Genomic DNA, 22,087 nt, shown 5'->3' on the forward strand with positions numbered 1-22,087 from the left:
AATGAACAGATAATCACTGTCTTTATGTTATATGGAATTATACAACACACTGAATTGAATTTCTGCTTCTTCCTGCTGTAATGAATTCTACGTAGTTACTTACAGATTATGCATTTCATTTTAGAGAGCGCGATTTTTTTTCAGCTGGGCCAACATTACACCTCTGATCAAGAGTAATATCAGGTTTACTTGTTTCATAATTCGTTAAACATCACATAGTGTACATAGCTCAACAACCTACTTGTCCATTACTTTCTGAAATTGCATTATGTGAAAACATAAAGAACACATCAGTAAGGAATTCGACATGGAGAGTTGATAAATTTTACAAGTGCGTAAATATTGTGAAAACAGCCACTCTCTAAAAGTCGTAACTATCACAGTTACTTCAAATATTTTAGTTCTAATGGGATCCACAACTAACACAAATTTTCTGAAAGATAAAAATCTATTCCAGTGGCAGCTACTGGCTGTATTAAAACATTCTTTTCTTTTGAATTCACTACTACTGCGCAGTTTAGACTGTGCAGCCTATTTCGAGCGATTGGATAGTATGAACCACAAAATGCACATACTTAGGTTACAAGCCGAAGTATTCGTAAATTCATAAAATGGTAAAACATAGAGGATTGGTCAGAATTTGCAATGATAGACGTGACATCAAGTTGATAATCTGTGACACAACATACCATTTACAAGTGTAAGAGTGTACTAGAGTACATACGTGAGTTATGCTGTACTACCACTTGAGAATGGCTACATACCCAAAATTGTACAATAGTGGTGAATATGAAACAAAAGGGTGTTTCAATCCAATTAATGACAACCAGAGATACTGATTTTTTATTTTTGTCGTTTAGAAAAAAAATTCATTCAGTGAGAAGGTGAACGGAGCAAGTTACACATGGAGTTGAAAGTTAAATTAACAATTATTTCACTCTGCATGTATTGCAGACGTTGTAGTGCTGTGGCAAGATTTGTCGCATAAAATACTGAAGTCATTATGCAATTCTAGTGCTGTATCACACTGTATAGTCAATGTGATTCACAGGAGCCCCTTACTCTCGAAGTGGCGTATGATGTACTGCATATATGGTCGGGAGTATTCGTTGTCATACACGCCATACAATGTGTCTGGCTGAAAATTGAAGTCCTGTAGAGCTCGCGTGAATTTGTCTCCGACGCGCTCCGAGGAGACCACGAAACCACAGAAGGCGGAAGTGTAGAGGGTGAAATGCTTCAGGTCCTCCATGTCCCTGAGCAGTTCGTCCAGCGGGTAGGCGTCCGCCGCAGCTGCCATCCCCAGCGCGCGCAGCGACGCCTGTAGCTGTGTGTGGTAGGTCTCCAGCAGTGAAGGCAGGCGCTCGTGCACATCCAGGCCGGTGTTCGCGTACAGGAAGTATGCCAGGTCGCGGGCAGGGCTGGACACGTGTGTCATCTGTGGATGTAGAAAGGCAGCAGAGCAAAATGAATTCCGTTGAATACTGAAGTGATAGATTAACATGCCCCACCTGATACTAGAACTGTATACCTGACAAAAGCTTGCCACCAGACGGAATATTAGACACTTCTTTAAAAGTGCACACGGGTCTCTTTGGGAGGATTTATATAGTGTAGAACTGGAACCAGTCACAAATATAACTCTCCACTGATGACATCAATCATGGCAGTGTAGTGGTATGCATGTGTTATTTTGTTGGATAGTGCAGTAAGATGAAAAGATGTGGAGATGTGACAGAATGGTAGACAGGAGATTCTGTGCCAAAGATTGACTCAGATTATCCAATTTGCTGCTATTTCAATGCAGAAAATCCGATTTGTCTCCACGGAATGACATAAAAAATAGAATGAGATACCATGTGTGTCAAATGGCGCAAGAACAGTGGTCGTAAAAAGATCCTTACCAACAGGGATCAGAGGCGGTTGACCGTCTTTTCATTGACAATCGGTTTCAAACCTGACATGAATTGCTGCGTGAATGAATGCAGATCCATCCCAACCAGCTTATGAACGATCATTGCTAAGGTAACTCCATGCAGTGGACATTTGAGTCAAGTACATCGCAAAAAGCCATTGCTCACGCCACCGTATAAAGCTGCTGCACGAGATCCACGGGCCAAACAACACAGAAACCGGAAATTAGTCGACTGCAGAAGCTAAATGTGAGCCGACGAGTCGTGATTTTGTCCCTTTATTCAAATGCTACCAGATGACTAGTGAACTAATGGCACAATAAAGGTTTTAAGATGGAGTGTGTGGAAGGTGATACTCAGGCTGGAGGTGGTTCTGTGACGTTATGAGGGTGGTTTACATACCAAGACTTGTATTCACCCGTTCAGGGTACAAACAACGTAAATAAGGATGTTTATTTAACACTCTCAATGACAAAGTGTTGCTCTTACAGCTTCACAATGATTTGCTGTGCACATCCCTGACCTCCTGGATTAGAACAGCCGTGTTCACTGGGCTAAAAACGAATTTTCCTTGCTCGATGAAGTATACCTCACCCTAACACTTCTTGACTGGCCCACTAACTCACCCAATCTTAATCCCATTAATGTTTCTGGGATTACTTCGAGCAGTGGATGAAATGTAGCAATCAACATCCCATTTTGCAGGAACGTGGGGTTAAATCATGTCAGTAGATTCAGCTGGATACAGCACACTTGAAGAATCCCATGGACTCTCTTCTTGCCGAACGGTGGCCATCAAAGGGATAAAGGCAGTGTTACAAAGTATTAGCATCAGGTCTCCTCGGGGTGAATAATCTGATGCCTTGTGTGCTTGCTTCTTTCACAGCAAGTGGCATACCAAATCACACATTTCATAAAAAAAATTATCTTGCGGGTGCTAGAAGCTCTATTTGACATTTTACTCCATGTTTCGAAATTTAATTTGAGTTTTTAAAACTCTGTCTCCTGCCTACAAAAATTTACGATGGATGAGAATCTCCACATACAAAAGCAGTAAATAGTTTTCAAGGAATACACAGCGCTGTGCAACAAAAATCTACTTGCAATACTTAATGAATTATAGAAAGAAACTTCCTCAAACACAACCTAGTATTTAAACAACTTCTGCTATACGAAAATCCTTGCTTCTCAAGTTAACGCCAGTGAAGAAGTATTTGTGATGCAGACAATGGCACAAGAATGGGGTGTGGTTTGAAAAGGCAGAGTGGTCATCGTCTGATATATTCCATTTGAGTAAAGAGCAGAGAAATGGCTTGTTGGAAGTCTTGGGACGCTACCCAGAAATACTAACGATTGGCTAGGGGTCATCAACAAAGTGTCTAAGGTATTGATGACAGATAAGGTACCAGTTCCTCAGTCACCCTACCAGTTATCACCACTGTAGATGAGAGAGTTAAGAAAAATTATCGATCAGTTTTTAGCTGAGTGTGTAATTCCACCAATGGTCTCGCCCTACGCATTATCGATATTTTTCGTTCCTAAACCCAGTGGGGAAGGATCCTAGCTGGTTGTGGTTTATTGTACTCTGAATCAAAAGGTAATTCAGGAATCTGAACCTTTGCCTGACCTTCATAATTGATAAATTGTTTTTCAGATACGGAATACTTCACCATTCTTGACCTGAATCAGGCCTACCACCATATGTCTCTCCCAGAGAAGTCCATGCCTCTTCCTGCATTTTACATTGAATTAGAAGCTCTTTGAACGCAGCTGAGTTCCATTTGGGTTGACTACGAGAGCAGTCATATTATCACTCTTTCTAGGTTGTGAGCTGGGTGACTAAAATTTAGGGGTGTTACAATCATTTGGACAACTTGATTATTTGCAGAAAAACTTTCAGTGATCACCTGGATAATACAGGACAAGTCTTTCATCCACTGTCGGAAGCCAGGCTGAGTGTGAAATCTGCTATGTTCAAACTGGCCCAAAAAGAGATGTCATTCCTTGGTCATCCTGTGTACAATAAAGGTGTACCACACAGATACCTCCAATTTAGGTGTCGTGGTCATCCTTCTCCAAGAGGAGGAGGGAAAGAGCAAGCCTGTCAGTTATCCCTGCACCCGCATTATCAATTGGGAAGATCACATAGTCTGTATGCGAAGCAGAAGTGCTATCTGTGTTATCTGGATTGGAATAATACAAGTTTTACCTTAAAGTTAACCCATTCTACCTAGAGACCTACATCCAGACCTTAACATCGGTTCTAATTAGCCCACGGAAGACGCCGAGGATAGATCGGTGGGCTGTACACATATCTACCTTACGTTTTAATGTTCATCAGATAAGGAATACAAATAACCGAGTGGCTGACGCTCTTAGATAAGTGTTTCAACACGACTCTTAGGCGGCAGATATCCTGAAAGACGAGGAAAAAATGGCTTGTGTGCGGACAGACCTCAGGGAGATTTTGGGGCTGCTCAGAGGGTTAGCCAAAAACAAAAACAAAAAAAAAACATGACATCAGTCCACGGTTACTGAAATTAAAACAACGGCTTAAGGGAGGGGAAGAGGTGCCTGGGTATTCACTTAACGAGGGATGACAGGAAGGATCAGGTATGGCTATCCCAGGGGCTGAATCCTCTGGTGTTTAAGTACTTTTATCATTCCTTGTGTGCAGAACACCTGAGAGTATATAAGACCATTACGAGGATTTAAGAGCACCTCAGTTGGTCTACTCTTGGTGTTAAATGGCGATGTTCGTAAATTACTGCGCCAGTGTGAGGACTGTTTGGTAGTGAAACCCAGGTGGGGAAGCTTAGCTCTCATAGGGGAGAGCAAACGTTAGACAAGGTGTTCATCTATTAGCTACGTCCCCTAACCTGTACTAAACAGGGTTATCGGTATGTGTTGTTGGTGATGGGTGGTGATGAGTGACTCTTCTGTTTTGTTTGGCTGTTGCTGAGCTGGGCAGGTATTATGAGTATAACCATTCAGCATTTTAGTCGTATTTTCTCTATATTTGGGGCCCCAAGGTTATGGTCAATGACTATGCGCTATTTACTGTGTCCTGTGAATTTAAAAGGTTCTGTGTTACCAGCGCTATTTCTCATGCAGCCACCACCACCTATTACTCGCACCACTATTCACGGAGCGTGTGAGCTGCAATCTTAATTTTGCCTTGATCGTCTACCACAAGAAGTCGCAGAAGAAGTGGGATGAGTCTGTTGGATGGCTTTATTTTACCTTTTACATGACCATGTATGAGACTAATAGGACTATTTCCTCCAAACTTATATTTGCATTCCCTGTTAAATTGTTACTTTCCAACCTCTGGTCAGTTAATGATCTTCTTCCTGTAGATAAGAATATTAAGGCCATTAAGAAGAACGGAGACTCTATGAGAAATAACATCAGGCTTGCACATCAGAGAGTGGCCCCCTGGTACAACAAGGGCTGTCATGTGACTGAGAAACAGGTTCTGCTTGAACTTTTGGGAGCAAACCAAGGAAGGACGGGGGTGCGGGGAGAGAGAGAGGGGGGGGGGGCAAAAGGTCACTTTTAATATGTTGCCACGGCTTGTGGGACTGTATAAGGGGCCCAAAGCACCTTTCCAGAGAGATTTCTGATCCAAGAACTCTATACCAGCAAATTAATTGGGGCTCATATCAGCCAGCTGAAGATCATCACTGGGAACCAAAATGGTGAGGAAAACTCTCATACCTTGCCACTCCCGCCCCCATAAGGGGAGAGGAGAGGAGGCGGATGGGGCAATGTGTGCGTGACATCTTTGGCATTCAGTAATCTATTGTGTCTGTCCTGCGTATGTTCTGCCCCTTTGCTGAGATACCCAAGGACGCCTGTCCGCAAGGGGAAACGCGAGCAGCGGGAGCCGGCGAAGATGGGGCGTGCTCGGCAAGTAAGAAGTGGCAGTTGTGTGGACAGTTGCAGTTCTGGGTTTGCTAAACATGTGAGAGTGCTCTGTTGTGCCAGGCATAGCTGGAAGGTGGCTGTCTGGCCTGTGGAGTGCTATTGTCACCATGGCACTGGTTGAAATTTAAGTGTCAGTTACTCGATCGTAGGGGAAAGTGAGCCTGCCCAGGAAACCGTTTGGTACCCATATTGTGGACTTTACGGTGGTGCCTTTTGTAATGGTCAATAATTTTGTTCTTAACTGATGTATGAGACACTGCATCTTGGTCCCTTTTGGATATAGCTGGTATTTGTAGTCATTCCTTCGATTTTCTGTTGTGATCGAAAGTGCTCATTTGTATTTTCCTACCGGACTGTGTTTAGCGGTTTTTCTTGGTACGTATTCGCGATTTGTGGCTAACGTGGATTATAATTTGATTTTCGTTGCCTACTCTCCATTATACTGTGTGATGTGGCTTGGTTGTTTGTCTACACAAGCCCGCAGTTTACGTCAACTTTTTCTGTAAAATTAAATGTAGACTGCTTTTCAGGCTAATTACCTATTCGGTGCTTACCAGCCTCGTTTTATTTATTGGTGTCTTTATTTTATTGGAACAGTGTTTAACGCTTTCAGTGCTTATCAAACGTTGTATTTATGGGAGTTTTGTATTTTCTTAAAATAGTGTTTAATTATGTTAATGTGTGTGTTTGTGTGTGTGCAGTTCAGATTAGCCATTATTTAATGCCTTATTTATTGAATTCAGCAGCAGACAAGGAAAGGAGCCTCGCTGTAAGCTGAGGTTGGTCTTACGGCATTCATAAAATCATTTTGTAATGTCAGTTCCTCTTAAATATCTGTCAAAAGGTGTCTATATTGATAAGACAGCTGGCTAGCTGATATAGTAAATCCCCATTGCTTGTTATTAGTTGTTTTTCGAACTACCTGCCTGTTTAATAATCATCTGGCGAGCTGTTTGTTTTCTGTCCCCGCCCTCCAGGCTTAGACGACTCCTTCTGTGTATTTGTTCGGCTACCGCCGTTTTTGTTTGTCTGTAGCTCTTGACATAAAGCGTTCGCCTTGCTTTGACGTTCTGTATTTCAGTTCTGTATGGTACATACAACAGAACCTTTACATTTACAGTTAATTTTCCTTATGATTTAATGCAACTGATTTCTACTAAATCTCTCTCAAGTAAGTCTAAGCAATATTTTCTACAGGCAGCCTTTAGCATAAGTTCAGTACAGTGTTTGGGTCGGCCATTGTGCCTTAAAGAACTGTGTTTAAAGACCTGATAAATTACCTGCCCATGGAGACATGTTCATATGTAAGATTACGATTCCTCAAAATAGGTACTAATGAATTTCTTGTGTTTAAAACAAATTTCGTGTAAGTGCTCAAGCACCTTCACCAATCATTTATATAGAGGTGACAAAAGTCATGGGACACCTCCTAATATCGTGTCGAACCTTCTTTTGTCAGACGTAGTGCAGCAACTCGACGTGGCATGCATTCAAAAAGTCGTTGGAAGTCGCCTGCAGTAATGCTGAGGCATGCCGACGCTATAGCCGTCCATAATTGCGAACCTGTTGCAGCTGGGTTTTGTGAACGAAGTTTTACTTCTCGATTATGTCCCATAACCTTCTTTGGGTTCATATCGAGCGATCTGGGTGGTGAAATCATTCGCCCGAACTGTGCAGAATGTTCTTCAAACCAATCGTGAACAATTGTAGCCCGTGACATGGTGCACTGTCGTCCATAAAAATTCTATAGTTGTTTGGGAACACGAAGTAATTAATGACTGCAAATGTTCTCCAAGTAGCCAAACATAACCATTTCCAGTTAATGGTCCGTGTAAACACAGCTCTCATCATTATGGAGTCACCACCAGCTTGCAGAATGTCTTGTTGACAACTCCGGCCCATGGATTCGTGAGGTCTGCGCAACACTCGAATCTTACCATCAGCTCTTACCAACTGAAATCGAAGCTCATCTGACCATGCCACGAATTTCCAGTCGTCTAGGGTCCAACCGATAAGATCACGAGCCCAGGAGAGGCGCTACAAGCTAAGTCGTGCTGTTAGCAAAGATACTCACGTCGATCGCCTGCTGCCATAGCCTATTAACACCAGATTTCAGCGCACTGTCCTAACGGATACGTTCGTCGTACACCCCACTTTGATTTCTATACTTATTACACGCAGTGTTGCTTGTCTGTTAGCACCGACAAATACGGCTCCTTTCGGTCGTTAAGTGAAGACCGTCGGCCACTGTGTTGTCCATGGCGAGAGGTAATGCCTGAAATTTTATATTCTCGGCACACTCATGGCACTACAGATCTCGGATTATTGAATTCGCTAACGATTTTCGAAATGGAATGTCCCATCCGTCTAGCTCCAACTACCATTGCTTGCACAAAATCTGTTAAGTACCGCCTTGCGACCATAATCACGTCGGAAACCCTTTTCACATGAATCACCTGAGTGCATATAATAGCTCTGCCAAAGCACTACTCTTTTATACCATGTATGCGATACTACCGCCATCTGTATATGTCCGTATCGATATCCCATGACTTGCTACCTCATTGTGAAGCTTGTGGCATGGTCGCCGGCCATTAATGAAGATATTCTAAGGTACTGTTCGTTGTAGAGAAGTTCTGTTCACTTAAGACTGGCCAGTGCTGTTGTTGGTCGCCGGCCCTTAATGCAGGTATCCTGTTTCTAGAGTGCTATTCGTTGTAGAAAAGGTCTGTTCACTTAAGACTGCACAATGTTGTCGTTAACTGGTCTTTATGGTCGAGGCATCATGTTACACACACACACACACACACACACATGAAGATGAACACCCCCACTTTAAAAAGTAGATTAATAAAAATAAATACATAAAATAAAAAATAAATAAAAATACAATCTCTCCGTTTCTCTCTCTCTCTCTCTCTCTCTCTCTCTCTCTCTCTCTCTCTACCCCTGACACACTCGCGCGTGCGCGCACACACACACGGACACCACACACACACACACACACACACACACACACACACACATGCACACAGAAGACATGATTTCTCTCTCTTTCTCTCTGTTTTTTTCTCTACTTAATCAGAAAATATAAACACTAACAGATCGATAGTAGACGCCTCGATCGCTATCTAAAACGGACAAAACACGAACGCATCCCACAATAACAAAACAAAACACGGAAAATGACGAGAGGAAAGTGCTCAGAAGTGTAAATGTGTTAACCGCAGTAAAGTTCTGTGTGCAAATGCAACTTCTCAACACATGCACGTGGGGGACGAAGAAGAATGTAATAAATACCAAAGAACGGCGAGTAACGAAAAGAATAAAAACTGTTTATAATAATAAGTAATGCTTGCGAACTGTTAACTTGCCAAAAAAGAAGAAGACAAGTTTAATTATTTCTGATAATAAACTGCTGTTCGTGTATACCATATTTTGTGGTCTCTGTACCTTTCCACTTCCCAACGAGCTCCATACCGCATCAGTTGCTTTACGTAATGACCTAAGCGCTTGTTACAATAATTATTCAGTTATTTATGAGGAAGTTTAGTGTATTCCGAATGTTATACTCATTCATAAAATCTTTTGTATAAAAATCTTTCTAACTTTGTAGCAAAATGCAAACTGCATTAAAAATGAACCCGGAGTAGAGTGAAATTACTGAAAAGTCATGTGTAGACTACATGAGCAACCAACAGCTGTTGCAAGGATTTTGATAAATATTAACACTTTCCGTTACATAAGAAAGCCGGCCGCGGTGGCGAGCGGTTCTAGGTGCTTCAGTCCGGAACCGTGCGACTGCTACGGTCACAGGTTCGAATCCTGCCTCGGGCAAGGATGTGTGTGTTGTCCTTAGGTTAGTTAGGTTTAAGTAGTTCTAAGTTCTAGGGGACCGATGACCTCAGATGTTAAGTCCCGTAGTGCTGAGAGCCATTTGAACCATTTTTACATGAGAAAAAGAAGGAGGATTAGAGTTTAACTTATCAGCTACAATGACGTTATTACAAATGAAGCATGAAACACGGGCAATGATGGGAAAGGAAGTCAACCGTGTCATCCCCCAAAGGAATCATCCTAGCATTCACCTTCACCAGATTAGAGAAAACACAGAAAACTTAAACCATAACTGCTTCCTAAAAGTGAGGTCAGTGCGTTCTGAGTCATAGTGCTTAACTCTTGTAATGTAATACACGCAAATATGGAAAAAATTTGTCATATGTAATTAACCATATATGAGTAATTGGAAAACAGCCGATTAGAGTAGAAACTAGCGCCTCAGAATGACCCTCTGCGACGTTGATCATATGTTATGAGTTACAGCTGTATGCAAAGCTTGGCTCGAACGAGGATATCCGCCTTAAGCTTGTAAGACACTAACAGTTACGAAAGAAATCTTTCGCAGCAGCAACCCTGGTGGTGTTGATAAGATCCGCTGCGTATTCTTGCTCTTAGGGGTGTCAGTCTTACAGCGCCATGGGGAAACTTCGGTAATGTGTGGAAGGAGAGGGCAGCAGCTCCTTTCAGTCTTAGGTTTTGAGTTGGTGATGGAGCATGTTCGAGTAGCCTAGCTGATAGTATATGCCTACAGTGTAAAAGAAGCTGCACCTGAATCCTGGTTTGGCACGCAGCGTTAACTTGAAGCATATAATCAATGCAGCATACCCTCTGCACAGAGTGAAAGGTTTTCTTCTCAGTCTGTATGACAATGTTTGTCATTAATGGAGGCAGAAGAAATGTGGAGTGGATTTTATAGAGAGTGATGAGGAAGATGAGAATTATGTAAAAAGTATTGAAATGAAAATGTGATCTACGTTGCCGGTTATTAAAGCTGTCTGTGTCTCAGAAAAGAGTTAATTATGCAGTAACAAAAATTGTTAATAATTTGCGCAAGAACACACACCGACGGAAAAAGCACGCGACACCAAGCAGCTGTGCGATGTAAACGAAAGATGGTAGGAGTGTTTCTTCATCTGAAGGACGATATCTATTCAGATTTCACCCTAATCGCATAAGCCTGTCGCTAGCAGTGCCACTGGGAAGGATGTACTGAGTTCATGTCAGTCAGGAATGCCTTTAAGGCGACATACACCATTATCAACACCTCAGTGAGTTTGGACGAGGTCGTGTAACACGGATATGAGGAGCTGTGTGTTCTTTCTGCGATACACAGTCACTGTACGTGATTTCTGTCAGCGGTGGTTACGAAAATATACAGTGACTGTTTGTAAATTAAAATTGAAACAAATGGGTCCTCGGTCACAGTTTTCAGTGATATTTACCAGGTTCCAACACTTCTAGGAGTGCCTTCATCAGAATTTAGACATTTAAAGTGACCGAGCTCCAGACGACCGCGCTACCTAGAGGGAAGACAATCGCATTCGGTGTATGGTTCTGGCACATCGGACTGCATCTACAGCAGCGATTTGAGTAGCAGTTGGCATCACAGTGTCATAACACACTGGTTACTTCAAGGACAGCTCCGAGCCCGACGCCCTGTGGCGTGCATTTCACTGACCCCAAACCACCTCCATTTACGATTTCAGTGGCGTTAAGCGAGAGCTCACTGGAGGGCGCGGTGGAGGTCTGTTGGGTTTTCTGATGAAATCTGGTTCTGTTTGGGCGCAAGTGATGGCCACATATTGATAAGAAGGAAGCCAGTTGAGCACCTGCAACCAACCTGTCTGCGTGCTAGACATACTGGATCAACACCGTGAGTTATGGTCTAGGGTGCGAGTTCGTATGATAGCAGGAGCACTAACGTTGTTATCCCACGCACCCTGACTGCAGATTTGTACGTCAATCCGGTGATTCGACCTGTTGTGCTACTATTCACAAACACCATCCCAGGGGGTGTTTTCCAACAGGATAGCGATAGTCTACATATCACTGTTGTAACCTAACATGCTCTACAGAGTGTCGATATGTTGCCTTGATCTGCTAGATCCCCAGATCTGTCTCCAATAGAGTACATATGGGACATCACTGGACAACTCCAGCGTCATCCACAAATTTCTCTTTTAAACTGATAGCTTGAATAGAACTGAAAAACAACGTTTTCATTCATGTTAGCAACACTCCCGTATACACATCCTGTAAAATGACTCGTTCCACATTATTTCTATGAAATAATGGTTTAAATGATCTATGGAACATGTAACTGCCGGCCGCGGTGGTCTATCGGTTCTAGGCGCTCAGTCCGGAACCGCGCGACTGCTACGGTCGCAGGTTCGAATCCTGCCTCGGGCATGGATGTGTGTGATGTCCTTAGGTTAGTTAGGTTTAAGTAGTTCTAAGTTCTAGGGGACTGATGACCACAGATGTTAAGTCCCATAGTGCTCAGAGCCAATTGAACCATTTTTTGAACATATAACTAATTACCTAGCACTCGCACCGCTGAAGCAAACCGTTACAGCGCGGAAGCTCTGTAACAAATATGTATGAAAAGGCAGCGTGCATAATCACGGTTTGGGGCTCTTGGAACTTGGTTCACATTCGAACTAAAAACAAGGGGCAAAAAGGTTTTGGCTTATCCTGGACCATCGGCTGTTTGTGTAGCCATTCGAACATTTGTCTTACTATAGTTATGTGTTTAAGAAAGTTTTGAACGACGAACCGAAGCTGACACTCAGGCAAATAGTGCTAATCAATTAATTCTTCTCGCAGAAGATTGTAATTGGACTGAAATTAACGCCGAGCTAATGGCACGATTTGTATGTGCACCGTTCGAATTTTACGTGCAAAAACAGTCTCTGTTAAATAATTATGTCCAGCTCGGCACAAAATGAGATACTGTTTGATCGAGTAATTAAAGCTTTAAAGATAACTATGTAGAAAATTAAACTAACACCAAAACTGCTACGAAAATAGTTTTCAGATTAAAGGCCACCTTATTTCCAAACAATATAAAAAGTTTCAGTGTGTTTTCTTCAAAAAAATACTATGCTATATTGTAGAAAATTTGTTTTCGTATAAAACAAGCTAAGTTCGTCTATTCGCATATAGGATTGGAAAGCTGGTAGGGCTACTGTTTTGTCGTACAAACATTGTTTTGCGGTTCTTCTGCTTATTTCAGCCAATCATACTCACACTTTTTTCGGACTGGTTCTTGCAATATTTAATTGGCTACATTCAAGGATGGCTACATTCAAGGATGACATAATTTAAATTTTAAGATTCACTTTTTTATTTTTTTGGATATTTATTTTACTTATTTTTCCTACAGCACCTAAATATCATATAGTTACAGAATGACCTTGAAGATTTTGAGAGAATATTTTTATTTTTAGGTTCAAAATGGTTCAAATGGCTCTGAGCACTGTGGGACTTAACATCTGAGGTCGTCAGTCCCCTAGAACTTAGAACTAGTTAAACCTAACTAACCTAAGGACATCACACACATCCATGCCCGAGGCAGGATTACAACCTGCGACCGTATTGGTCGCGCGGTTCCAGGCTGAAGCGCCTAGAACCGCTCGGCCGCACTGGCCGGCTATTTTTAGGTAATGTTTGTAAATATAAACAAATTGTTTTTACAGTGGATATTCATAAAAAGTGGAATTGTTTATAGAATTTAAATGCTAATATAAAAAGTTAGCAGCTATCATATTGATTTTGTAATTCCTGAAGCAGAGCTTGATAGCACAATTATATCATTAATAGTAAAATGCCTCTTTTTGACTTCAATTCAAAGTAAGGGATTATTTAACAAACTTCTAGCTCGAAGCTGACTGCAATAATTTTCTACTTATTCAGTTTCAGGTTGACTGATTAATATCAAAAACTTCTTAATGCAACCAAATTTTTAAAGTTAACTAAAACCCTTCTTTTTTCCTCACTGAAGTGCAATGAAAAAAGACTTAGATCACTGATTGGAAAACCTCATGAAGAATGGGACTCACTATTTTTGAAGGCAGTACTTCTTTGTGAATAAGAAAGTATGTCTAAGTAGTGTGAGGAGCCTCGTTATAGAACAAAGCTTGCAATTGAGCACAACAGAGAGCCGTAACATTTGAACACCCATCTGCACAGTTTTCCTGGTGCTGTTTTCTCCTATAAAATTGTGTAGTATTTCAAGGGGCCTGTTGATTTTGTTCCAAATTTTCCCACAGGAAAGAAAATCTTCATGACATTTGTCGCCATGCATAAACCGCATGTAACAAATTAGATGCATATAATTGTGATTGTCTATAACTTCATCCATTTGAATAGCGAAATTCAGATTTGAGTTTTTCAATCAACTGACCATTAACGCTGTCAGCCACACCGAGTATTTTGCGACTAATAGTGTTGTCTGACAAAGACACACTTGCCAGTTACTTGGCAGCTGACTCACCTATCATAATAGATACCGTCTCCAGCGCTGCTGATAAACTAAGGTCTTCTACTGTGGTGTTCATTTCTTTCTCTTTGCTACAGATAGACGAAACAAGAGCCATTGTAGGAATCGTTGCTTGTTTAGTGACAAGTATTTTTTTTGTCATTTCTTTCAACTTGTGTGAAAAGTATTCCCCTGATTTGTTCACCAAACTACCGCAATCTGATTCGAAACATTGTTTCATTTGATTAGGAAGCATGCTTTCAGTAACTAGGATTTTGATAGAAATGACACAAAATACACATTCTTTACTTCCAGTAGTAGTAAAAGAGACTGTTGTACCTAGAGGATGGTGTACATCAGAACACCTGATGTTTTTGGATTGGTACTACAGTCTAGTTACTAATTTTAGAATCACATAAAAGGAATGTGCACTAGAGACTGCCATAAGCAGCTTCAACCATTTTCTACGGTTTTTGTTGTCGCTAGACATGAGGTTATGCTTTGTGCAACATTTCTATATATTTTGAGGTCTATATATTTAAATACTGTATGATATATTAAAGCTATTTCGAATATACTGTCAGTTCTTCAATTACAGAATTTTATAGCAAGTAAAAATCTATATGTTTTAAGTCTAGTTATATAATGTATGAAGGTTAAGTCACACTTTGTGGCTCATGCACCATCTTGTTCCTTGAAACAGAAGGAGGTCTTTTACCACTGAACACGTGATATTTGCAAATTAACTGAGTTTCGTTAATATTTTAACGATTTTATCTGTCTTGAAAATGCAGATTTGTATTAGTTTCCAGTAGCTTCAGTTTCAAGATGTACACTCCTGGAAATGGAAAAAAGAACACATTGACACCGGTGTGTCAGACCCACCATACTTGCTCCGGACACTGCGAGAGGGCTGTACAAGCAATGATCACACGCACGGCACAGCGGACACACCAGGAACCGCGGTGTTGGCCGTCGAATGGCGCTAGCTGCGCAGCATTTGTGCACCGCCGCCGTCAGTGTCAGCCAGTTTGCCGTGGCATACGGAGCTCCATCGCAGTCTTTAACACTGGTAGCATGCCGCGACAGCGTGGACGTGAACCGTATGTGCAGTTGATAGACTTTGAGCGAGGGCGTATAGTGGGCATGCGGGAGGCCGGGTGGACGTACCGCCGAATTGCTCAACACGTGGGGCGTGAGGTCTCCACAGTACATCAATGTTGTCGCCAGTGGTCGGCGGAAGGTGCACGTGCCCGTCGACCTGGGACCGGACTGCAGCGACGCACGGATGCACGCCAAGACCGTAGGATCCTACGCAGTGCCATAGGTGACCGCACCGCCACTTCCCAGCAAATTAGGGACACTGTTGCTCCTGGGGTATCGGCGAGGACCATTCGCAACCGTCTCCATGAAGCTGGCCTACGGTCCCGCACACCGTTAGGCCGTCTTCCGCTCACGCCCCAACATCGTGCAGCCCGCCTCCAGTGGTGTCGCGACAGGCGTGAATGGAGGGACGAATGGAGACGTGTCGTCTTCAGCGATGAGAGTCGCTTCTGCCTTGGTGCCAATGATGGTCGTATGCCTGTTTGGCGCCATGCAGGTGAGCGCCACAATCAGGACTGCATACGACCGAGGCACACAGGGCCAACACCCGGCATCATGGTGTGGGGAGCGATCTCCTACACTGGCCGTACACCACTGGTGATCGTCGAGGGGACACTGAATAGTGCACGGTACATCCAAAACGTCATCGAACCCATCGTTCTACCATTCCTAGACCGGCAAGGGAACTTGCTGTTCCAACAGGACAATGCACGTCCGCATGTATCCCGTGCCACCCAACGTGCTCTAGAAGGTGTAAGTCAACTACCCTGGCCAGCAAGATCTCCGGATCTGTCCCCCATTGAGCATGTTTGGGACTGGATGAAGCGTCGTCTCACGCGGTCTGCACGTCCAGCACGAACGCTGGTCCAACTGAGGCGCCAGGTGGAAATGGCATGGCAAGCCGTTCCACAGGACTACATCCAGCATCTCTACGATCGTCTCCATGGGAGAATAGCGGCCTGCATTGCTGCGAAAGGTGGATATACACTGTACTAGTGCCGACATTGTGCATGCTCTGTTGCCTGTGTCTATGTGCCTGTGGTTCTGTCAGTGTGATCATGTGATGTATCTGACCCCAGGAATGTGTCAATAAAGTTTCCCCTTCCTGGGACAATGAATTCACGGTGTTCCTATTTCAATTTCCAGGAGTGTATTTAGCTTGTAACTGGTTTTTTATAGACCTCTTGCTTAATGTGATTTCTCCTATGCTCATGAGCGTGTAGCAGTGTAATAATACAGTATTGTCAAGATAATCTGAATTGCAAAGCATTTAAATTTCAAGAGAATCTTTGTTCCTAGGTACATGACCATGTTGTAGCTTGGACCATGTTTTCACATTTGGAAAAACAATAATTTTATCGAGTAACTTTTCTAATTCCAGAAGAAGGCTGCAGCACATACAAAGTGAATGCCATTGTTTGAAAACAGAATAAGACAATATATTAAGCTATTACACAGCTGGCTGTAGGTGAAATTCCGAAAAGTATTCCAATGGTGCAACATTCTGCCCTACATGTAATACCAGAATTCATCTGTCTGTCGTCATATTTATTTCATTTTCGTATATTCATGTGTTTAAAACTGCATGATGCATTTGAAATATCACCTTTTGTACAAACATTTAAAAATTTGTCCATTCTGACAGAGGAACACAAATCACAGAAGACACAAAACAATTAAAAACGAATTGCATTCGACAAAACTAATCTTCAAACTGATTATTACTGAATGAAAAAAACTGAGTCAAGAAGCACAGTTTGACTGCTATCTACCATGAAGACATCGTAACAACATTTACGTGCTGACCTACTAGATATCGCTACTAGCACTCACATTGTTCTTTTACTCAGGCAACAAATAAAGCAAATTACTGTTTTTATGAATGTGCTATGATGAGACTACTGTAAGGCTGGGCACTCCTGGGAACTGCAATGCACATTTTGAAAACCTCTCAGGTAGACAAGCAGACACACCGAATAGACATGTCACTGAATAGGTGTCACACATACCTGAAAATCGACGAACCGCACATCACCAACATCCCCTGACGAGTACTTGAACATCATGTTGTTCTTCCAGCAGTCACCATGAACCAGTACCTTCAGCTTAGTATCTTGTACTTTTTTCTTCAACGTCTTTCTCATCAGTGGCAGTAATGTATCTGTGAGCTCCATATACTTGTCTGCACAGTGCTCATAGCTAGGAATTCTCTTCACGAAATCGGCAACAGCGGAAAACGTACTTTGCATCATCGGCCGCAGAATAAACTCCATGTCCTCAGTGCTGAAGTAATCGACATTGAGTTGGGCACCGCAGTCAGGGAGCTTGCTGAGCACATAGGCAGTACCAGCATGGAGGCGTGCGTACGCTCGCATCACCACCTCGCAGTGCTGGTAGTCGAGAGGTCGATCCGCGTCTGCCAGTCGATAGCCGGCCGCCACCAGGTCGTCCAGCACGAGGAAGGCCCTGGGCGTGGTGCCGTGGTGCAGGCACGTGGCCACCAGTGGACGGAACATTGCGCCCTCCACCAGGCGCAGAGCCTCGTGCGCTATGGGCATCACTTCGCCCAACACCAGCGCCTCCGTCTTGAATACGTCCCACTGTGAAATAAGATGGTTATGGCACTGTCTCAGATTTTTCTACACTTAGTTTACTTAAGCTTTGTTATCTGAATTGGACAGTATTAGGTGTCACAGTCAAAATATTTTGAATTTGAAAAGAGTCTGCAATGTACTTTAGTAGTAATTCTACGACATGAAACTTCCTGGCAGATTAAAACTGTGTGCCGGGCCGAGACTCGAACTCAGGACCTTTGCCTTTCGCGGGCAAGTGATCTACCAACTGTGCTACCCAAGCACGACTCACGCCCTGTCCTCACAACTCTACTTCTGCCAGTACCTCGTCTCCTACCTTCCAAAAAACACAGGGGTGCCCAGCCTTACAGTAGTCTCACCATAGTACATTCATAAAAACAAGTTTCATATCAGCGCATACTCCGCTGCAGAGTGAAAATCTCATTCTGAAAACATCCCCCAGGCTGTGGCTAAGCCATGTCTCCGCAATATCATTTCTTTCAGGAGTGTTAGTTCTGCAAGGTTCGCAGCAGAGCTTCTGTAAAGTTTGTAAGGTAGGGGACGAGGTACTGGCAGAAGTAAAGCTGTGAGGACGGGGCGTGAGTCTTGCTTGGGTAGCTCAGTTGGTAGGGCACTTGCCTGCGAAAGGCAAAGGTCCTGAGCTCGAGTCTCGGCCCGACACAAAGTTTTAATCTGCCAGGAAGTTTCATATCAGCGCACACTCCGCTGCAGAGTGAAAATCTCATGCTGGAATTCTACGATAGCTATTTCCTAGGCCACTATGAGGTTTCCCAGGGGTCGATAACACTGACTGACTGTGGGGCTGCTGTTCAGCACTACATATTCATTTTTTAAGTATAGCATTGTGCAGGTCACTTAGTGTGTGTAAATGGTGATTTATATTTTTATTCTATTTCTAGCTTTTCCCTTTAGTATGCTCCTGCAATATTCAAGTAAAACTCGTGGCGTACATGCCAACCAGAATCATCGCTTCAGAAAAAGTTGTTAATTCCTGTGGAATATGCTAACAAACAACCCGCTGTGCACTGTTGTTTGTAGCTAGTAGCAAGTGTGGGAGACAACTCACGTGTTGGCTGACAGTCGTCGCTTACAGTGGTGCATCCAGACAGGAAGTTCTTTCTGGATAGGGGTTTTTTGCTAGCAATGACGAGAAATCTCTCCTATTCTGTTTCTCGGACTTCATTCCAAAATTAAAAGTAACTTCTGTTCATCACATGTTGACTGGTTGATGGCCTCAAGGGCTGGTCTGGGCGCAGCCATATTTATAACATATGACGCTAACGTCTAATAATAGTTTATTTCACTAATTTGAACTCTTATGTGAACAACATAATAAACATTAATCAAGATACTTAAACTACTAGCCACTGTTGACCTCTCATTAGCTCAACTGACATAACAAAGGAAACCACTGTTTATGAATAACAAACTTCACTGTTCCACATTTTTACCGTCGTTCAAATTACTGTTTAACAGTGACAGTTGCCTTACCGGTAAACAAAACTGACAGTTGCCCATGGTTGCAGATGCTGACTTGGTTAAAATGTCACGATATCAGTTATTAATTATTCAGCTGACATAAGAAATTAAAATAAGTCGTACTACAAATTATAAATTTATAGATTTACATTTGTCAGTGGACAAAATTTGACTTCAGATACAGCAAAACGTCGCGAGCCACTGCTTTTGAAAGCTTAATCTTTATGTTTCTGAGAAGCGAAAGTTGAATACCTCATACTGGACATTACTGGATATACTGGATATTAAGGGATTCGATCCTGCAACTGTCGGGTTTCCTAACCCTACTCCCACCTTACGGATGTTTTTTCCCTTGCCTCCTCTTGGTGGATAGCCGTGCGGGATTAGCCGAGCGGTCTGGGGCGCTGCAGTCATGGACTGTGCGGCTGGTCCCGGCGGAGGTTCGAGTTCTCCCTCGGGCATAGGTTTGTGTGTTAGTCCTTAGGATAATTTAGGTTAAGTAGTGTGTAACCTTAGGGACTGATGACTTTATCAGTTAAGTCCCATAAGACTTCGACTTCACACACATTTGAACATTTTCTCTTGGTGGATACTGGCACAGTTAGGTCATATTTTAGGAAGTCTGTTTCATTGAAGGTATTTCAAATTTCAGCTCAGTTGCAATACCACAAATGGAAATAATAAATTGATCAGTCGGGAATTTGACAGTGCGATTGGGCATTTAAAGCATGATAGAATTCCTAAATAGGTTCTCTCTGCTACATTTGGAAGGGGGAAGAAGCGCCTACTGCATGATAGCATAGACACGACAACAACAAATACTACTGCAAGACAGAGTCCACTGCAATGTACTGAGAAGCACTAAACACGATACGCTTAAACCACGATTCAATCCATTTTAGCAGTTGTCATGGCTGGATGTCGGAGACAGCCGAAACACTCACACATCCTGTGTGCTCAAGTTCATAGGTCCACATGCATTTCCTCAGGCCAAATGCTGCGCAACACTAGTGGCCACCATGGGATGTATGTCTCAGCGATTGCACGAAATCCGCAGGTAGATGGCCATCTGTAGAGGACCACCCAGTTGTGGAGGCTGTCCAGGATGACTTGACATAATTTTCCACGTAAAATTTTACATACCCCTTATGGCTATCGATGCGCTGAAATTGCAATTTCCCACATCAAATCCATACCTCCCTTAGACTGGGCATTCTCATTTTCTTTGCACATATCAGAACAATGAACACAGGAACTTTACACCCCAACACATACTTTATAAGCCAATTGATCACAGCGAATATCACACATCTCTTACTAGGTATAATACTTCGCCAATAACTGAATGCTAGTGACACTAAACACATCGAGTGAAAATCCGTGATCGATGGATATGCTCCATTTGTTTTTCTTGCGAGTGGTATGTAATCGTCTTATAAGCGACCAGCTATTAAAAACGCGATCGCGACGACCATGTTACTGTCACCCTGCATAAAAAAGCAGTCTTGGTTCTACAGGCACACACAAGTATTACCGAAGATACCAAATTTAAAAATTATACATGCTTTATAAATGGATGTGTGGTATTGCTACCAAATGATATGGTCTTCCACACAAATACCGTGACAATGAAAATAGGTGGTGAACGTGGGGTGTGTATTAAAAGATCGAAAGTACAGGTGGACATAGCCAGCAGTGTAAGCGCGTAATAAAATCACCAATCTCACCGAAAGTAAAAGTGATGTGGCTAAGGTACATGGTATTAAGCCAATATTTGCAACTCCCTCATGCTGATGGTAGACATTTCTCACATTAACAAACAATATTTGTAATGAGCTCTATCTCGATACCATATGGACAGTGTAGCAGAGGTTCTGTGATGTATCTGTGGTGTTATAGGTGAGGAAGGATGATGGTTGATTGATAATGATTACATATGAGCAATCACTTAAAAATGCAATGCTAGACTGAAGTCATAAGAAATATACAAAATCCTATGACCAATACACCGGCTTTTCAGATCTACAGTGTTACACTTTTTAGTAGAAATGCTGTCTGTGATTTGGAATCAGGTCTCTCCATTCAAGTACATACTTTCGTTCGATCCTATGGAGATATGTTTTAGTGATTACAGCAACTGGTGCATGATATCCTTGGCACTCTCACGTCTCGAAGTGAGTCACCTTTTTCGAACCTATCTGCTGAGGACCCCATACAGCACACCAGCAGTGTGGTTTTAAATGGTCTCTCTGCATCTTGTAAGTGTTCCTCAGTCTCTTCCCATTCTCCATGTAGCTTTGTCCATGTGATCGTTCCAGTTTAAGTCGGAACCGAGCAGAAGTTTGAACACAATATCTACCACCTTCTCCATCCTGTGGAGAAATAGGGTGAGCTGACTTAATACGACAAGACCGTGTTTTTGTGTAAGGCTAGCGTCAAACAAAGATTTCTGCTGCAACACAAGGTAGTAGAAAAGATCGTACAAGGAGTTATGACGATCTTTCCTACCGGGAAAATTAGGAAGGATAAGGATTTTGCTCCTGCATTGTGGTACATTTCCAAACTACATACAGGTATTGGAGCCTGAAGGAGATCTGCGTCCTTTAGGATGTATTCATGCCTGTCACCCTAACATTCTCTCCTTCCTCGTTATTTTGTACCATCCAACGGAGAAAAATTACGAACTATAAAAACTTCACAAATATCACCCAGTAGAGAACTCAATAAGATATTGTTGCGTCCCTCTC

The 22,087-nt window shown here is 42.6% G+C and overlaps 1 protein-coding gene across 1 annotated transcript in view; it reads right to left on the reverse strand.

Annotated features, from left to right (window-relative positions):
- Nucleotides 1-816: 816 nt before the first annotated feature.
- LOC126148370 (uncharacterized) overlaps nt 817-22,087 on the reverse strand; it is a 58,977-nt gene continuing 37,706 nt past the window's right edge. Inside the window, exons 3-4 of the mRNA XM_049915754.1 lie at nt 17,277-17,867; nt 817-1,438 (exon numbers count right to left, since the gene is read on the reverse strand). Coding sequence (XP_049771711.1) covers nt 1,046-1,438; nt 17,277-17,867 — 984 coding nt within the window. The 3' untranslated portion in view covers nt 817-1,045. The remainder of the gene's footprint in view (nt 1,439-17,276; nt 17,868-22,087) is intronic.

Source organism: Schistocerca cancellata, chromosome 2 (genome assembly GCF_023864275.1).
Source record: "Schistocerca cancellata isolate TAMUIC-IGC-003103 chromosome 2, iqSchCanc2.1, whole genome shotgun sequence".
In the NCBI taxonomy this organism is placed as follows: domain Eukaryota; kingdom Metazoa; phylum Arthropoda; class Insecta; order Orthoptera; family Acrididae; genus Schistocerca; species Schistocerca cancellata.